Here is a 2975-nt window from a genome sequence, read left to right as displayed (position 1 = left end):
AGGAATGTGGCAGCACCTTTAAGACTGCTTTTTATTATTATTTTCACTTGAATTTTCACAGATATGAACCCACTTCTTCAGATGCAATACGGAATGATAATAAATGCTCAAGTGTAACATTTACTTTATATCTGTTGGTATAAAGGAATGGGGTGGAATGTAATAGGATCCAGAAAGATGCAAATCATGAACATAGTCCTAAATTTTCAAAGGGCTGCATAAGGTGATACAAGTTTTTAAGATCTTTACAGTGGTCAGTTAGTGTCAGTGTATGAATGCAATAAATCTGCTAACCAAAAGTCATTTTCCCTGGGGTCTAAACTCTGCCTGAGAATATTCCATTTGTCCTATGTGTAGTATCAAGGACTATTATATTAATATATGCATTAATATTGGTTCTGGGGAACTAGATGGGCATGCCTTCTTTTTGAAGATACAGTGTTTCAGAAATCTTATTATTATAGCATAAATGTCCTCTGCTTCCCCAACCATCAATGTCAGACAAAAAAACCCCAAAAAGCCCTAGCTAACGGCACCTCCTGGATTATTTTTTTAAGGAGGTTTTGCTGCAATCTATGCTGAAATAAAAAGAACCCAGCCTTTAGGGAAGAAAAAAATAATTATGTTTTTTTTTCTTCTTCTTGAAATTGCTGTAAATATTCCATGGAAGGGAAAACATCATCTGGTTGTTCTTGTTGTTTTTAAAAAAAATCATGAGCAACAACTATAGGGCAAGAACATTTCTATCTATCTCCTCCACCTCCCCTTAGTTAAGGAAGCCACAGCCCTGAGCTTGTAAGAACTGAACTAGACAGTTGATGACCAGGGCTCTTGGAGGTTTTCCATTCGTAAGTTGACTTGAGAAAGAATAACAACAACAAATGTAAGGGTTCAGAGCAAATCTTCCTGCTCTTTATCTAGTGTGCCATTTCCTATAAGATGGACATTGTTACCTTCTTTAATAACTTCCAGAACTTTCATGAAGTAGTTGTCATAACCATTTTCCTCTTCACTTCGAACCAGCTTGGCTTTGTACACTTAAAAACAGAAAAATTAAGATGTTTATATGTTTTTTCTTCACAAAAGCTGTAATTAATTTAGCTGTCCATGAGACATAATCCCTAATCATGATATGGTGTTCCTGCAAAAATGAACAAATCTCACTGCATTTTGGCACTAGTAAATCCAGACTCTGTTCCTCAATCAACACCTAAACCTCAGTTACATGAATTGCTGTGTTTCTCATCACAGAAGGCCCAAAATACATCAACAAACTGCTGTGCCCATCACCATAAGAAATGTCCCTATGGATAAATTTTGGAGCAGCAGCTCATCATGCAGAGGCTGGAGAAAGGCAGCCAGTCTTACCATGAAAAACATGTGAAGCAGCTGCCCCAGATGGTGAATTTTGGCTGGTGGGTGTTCATTATTAATATTCTAGCTGTGCCACTGCCTCAGTTACAAGGTTCAGCCATCTAAGGTGTACTCACCATAATCCACTCCTGGTTTGCAGGCCAATTCAACTCGTATCTGCAGGTCAACATTTTCTTCTACATTGTTGAGCAAGGAACAGCTTTCTTTGGGAGAAGAAAACATAGAAAGAAAGAAAACAGAAAGTAAAACACATGGATGAGTTACCCGGAAGCCCCTTGTGTCTGAGGCTGGATCTGTTAGGTCTTGGCTTCAAAAATAGAATTGGGGAAGGAGTAGGCAGGACAGATACTGAGAATATCTGAAATGTGCCTTCTACCCATGTCATTCCTGGATGCTCCCATCTCCCACATTTGTCCTTTTTGGTTCCAAGGAGTATCCTTCTTTCTCTCCTCTTGACATATCCATCTCTCACATCCCCTCCGCCTAGCAATTTCCAGCATTAGCCTAACTCCTTCACCACTCTTTATCTTCCCCATTGCTGTTCTTACACATAGGCACGTACATACTCAAAGTCCCTCCCCCATGCTGTTACTTTACAAAAAACACACATAGAGTATCCCCACCCTCTCTCCTTTCCCTTTATACCCCCCCTCCAGTTTATAAGAATAGTTCACCCATAGTAGACTCTATAGTATAGAAGGATGCTGTAATTTCCCTAACAGGCTTCATCTTCATTTAATTCTAGATGTGTCATTTTAAGAAGGATGTAGAGAAGATAGACCAGGTTCAGAGATAGGTAACAAGAATGATACAAGGCATGCGGTACAAAACATATGAGGAGACATTGAAGAAGCTGGGAATGTTATGTTTGATGAAGAAAAGACTGAGGGATGACATGATCATGCTCTTTAAAAACCTCAAACACTGTCAAAGAAATGAAGGGGAAGGCCTATTCTCTGCTGCCCCAGAGGGTAGGACCACATTTAATGATTTGAACATTAGAAGGAACATCTTCATAGTAAGGGCAGTTTGGCAATGGAACCAATTGTCTAGAGAGGTGGTGGGTCGTCTATGGATGTCTTCAAAAAGAGGCTGGACAGCTGCCTGTTAGGGATGCCTTAGCTGGAGACCCATGTTTCATAGGGGTTGAACTCAATCATGAGGCTCCTTCTAACTCTGTGGCCTGTCTACCTTCCTCCATCCGTTATGTTGCATTCATTAGATGAATTGGGCTACAGTCCACAGAAGCCTATTCCAAATAAAGTTTGCTAGTGTTTAAAGTGCTACAAGACAGTTTTATTAACAGAAGGATTTATTCAAATTACTGGAGTGCCAACAAAATCCTAATTAATATTAGTTGATTTTGCTTAGTTTTTTCATTACCTACACACAGCTGAAAGAGTGACCTTCCTCAGCTATGATCCCTATAACCATTTTCAACTCGGCATAGTCAAAAGTGCAGGGCAATTGCAATGTAATTCAAAATGCCTGGAGGAGTTCAGACTGGGGATGCAACAGGGCTACACTCTAGATTACAGTTTCTAAACCAGGAAACACAAATACCACAGTAGTCCAATTTTGATACATTTATGCCCCCCCCC

At 39.6% G+C, this 2975-nt stretch overlaps 1 protein-coding gene across 1 annotated transcript; it reads right to left on the bottom strand.

Annotated features, from left to right (window-relative positions):
• Positions 1–51: 51 nt before the first annotated feature.
• Positions 52–1958, bottom strand: LOC121918267 (venom factor-like). The gene is made up of 2 exons (XM_042444347.1): positions 1491–1958; positions 52–1037 (listed from the first exon to the last, which is right to left on the bottom strand). Exons 1-2 carry the CDS (start codon positions 1594–1596, stop codon positions 892–894), a joined length of 252 nt encoding a protein of 83 aa, XP_042300281.1. The 5' UTR covers positions 1597–1958; the 3' UTR covers positions 52–891.
• Positions 1959–2975: the final 1017 nt, after the last annotated feature.

Source organism: Sceloporus undulatus, unplaced genomic scaffold (assembly GCF_019175285.1).
Source record: "Sceloporus undulatus isolate JIND9_A2432 ecotype Alabama unplaced genomic scaffold, SceUnd_v1.1 scaffold_7277, whole genome shotgun sequence".
In the NCBI taxonomy this organism is placed as follows: domain Eukaryota; kingdom Metazoa; phylum Chordata; class Lepidosauria; order Squamata; family Phrynosomatidae; genus Sceloporus; species Sceloporus undulatus.
Note: the sequence above shows the minus strand (reverse complement) of the source record. Positions and strands in the feature narration are given on the sequence as shown.

What these genes read in the sequence shown, in the direction of transcription:
- LOC121918267 (XM_042444347.1), bottom strand. Translation starts at nt 1,596, where the DNA reads ATGTTTTCTTCTCCCAAAGAAAGCTGTTCCTTGCTCAACAATGTAGAA. An exon ending in CAAACCAGGAGTGGATTATG is followed by an intron (nt 1,038 to 1,490) that starts GTGAGTACACCT and finishes TCTGTTTTTAAG; the next exon opens with TGTACAAAGCCAAGCTGGTT.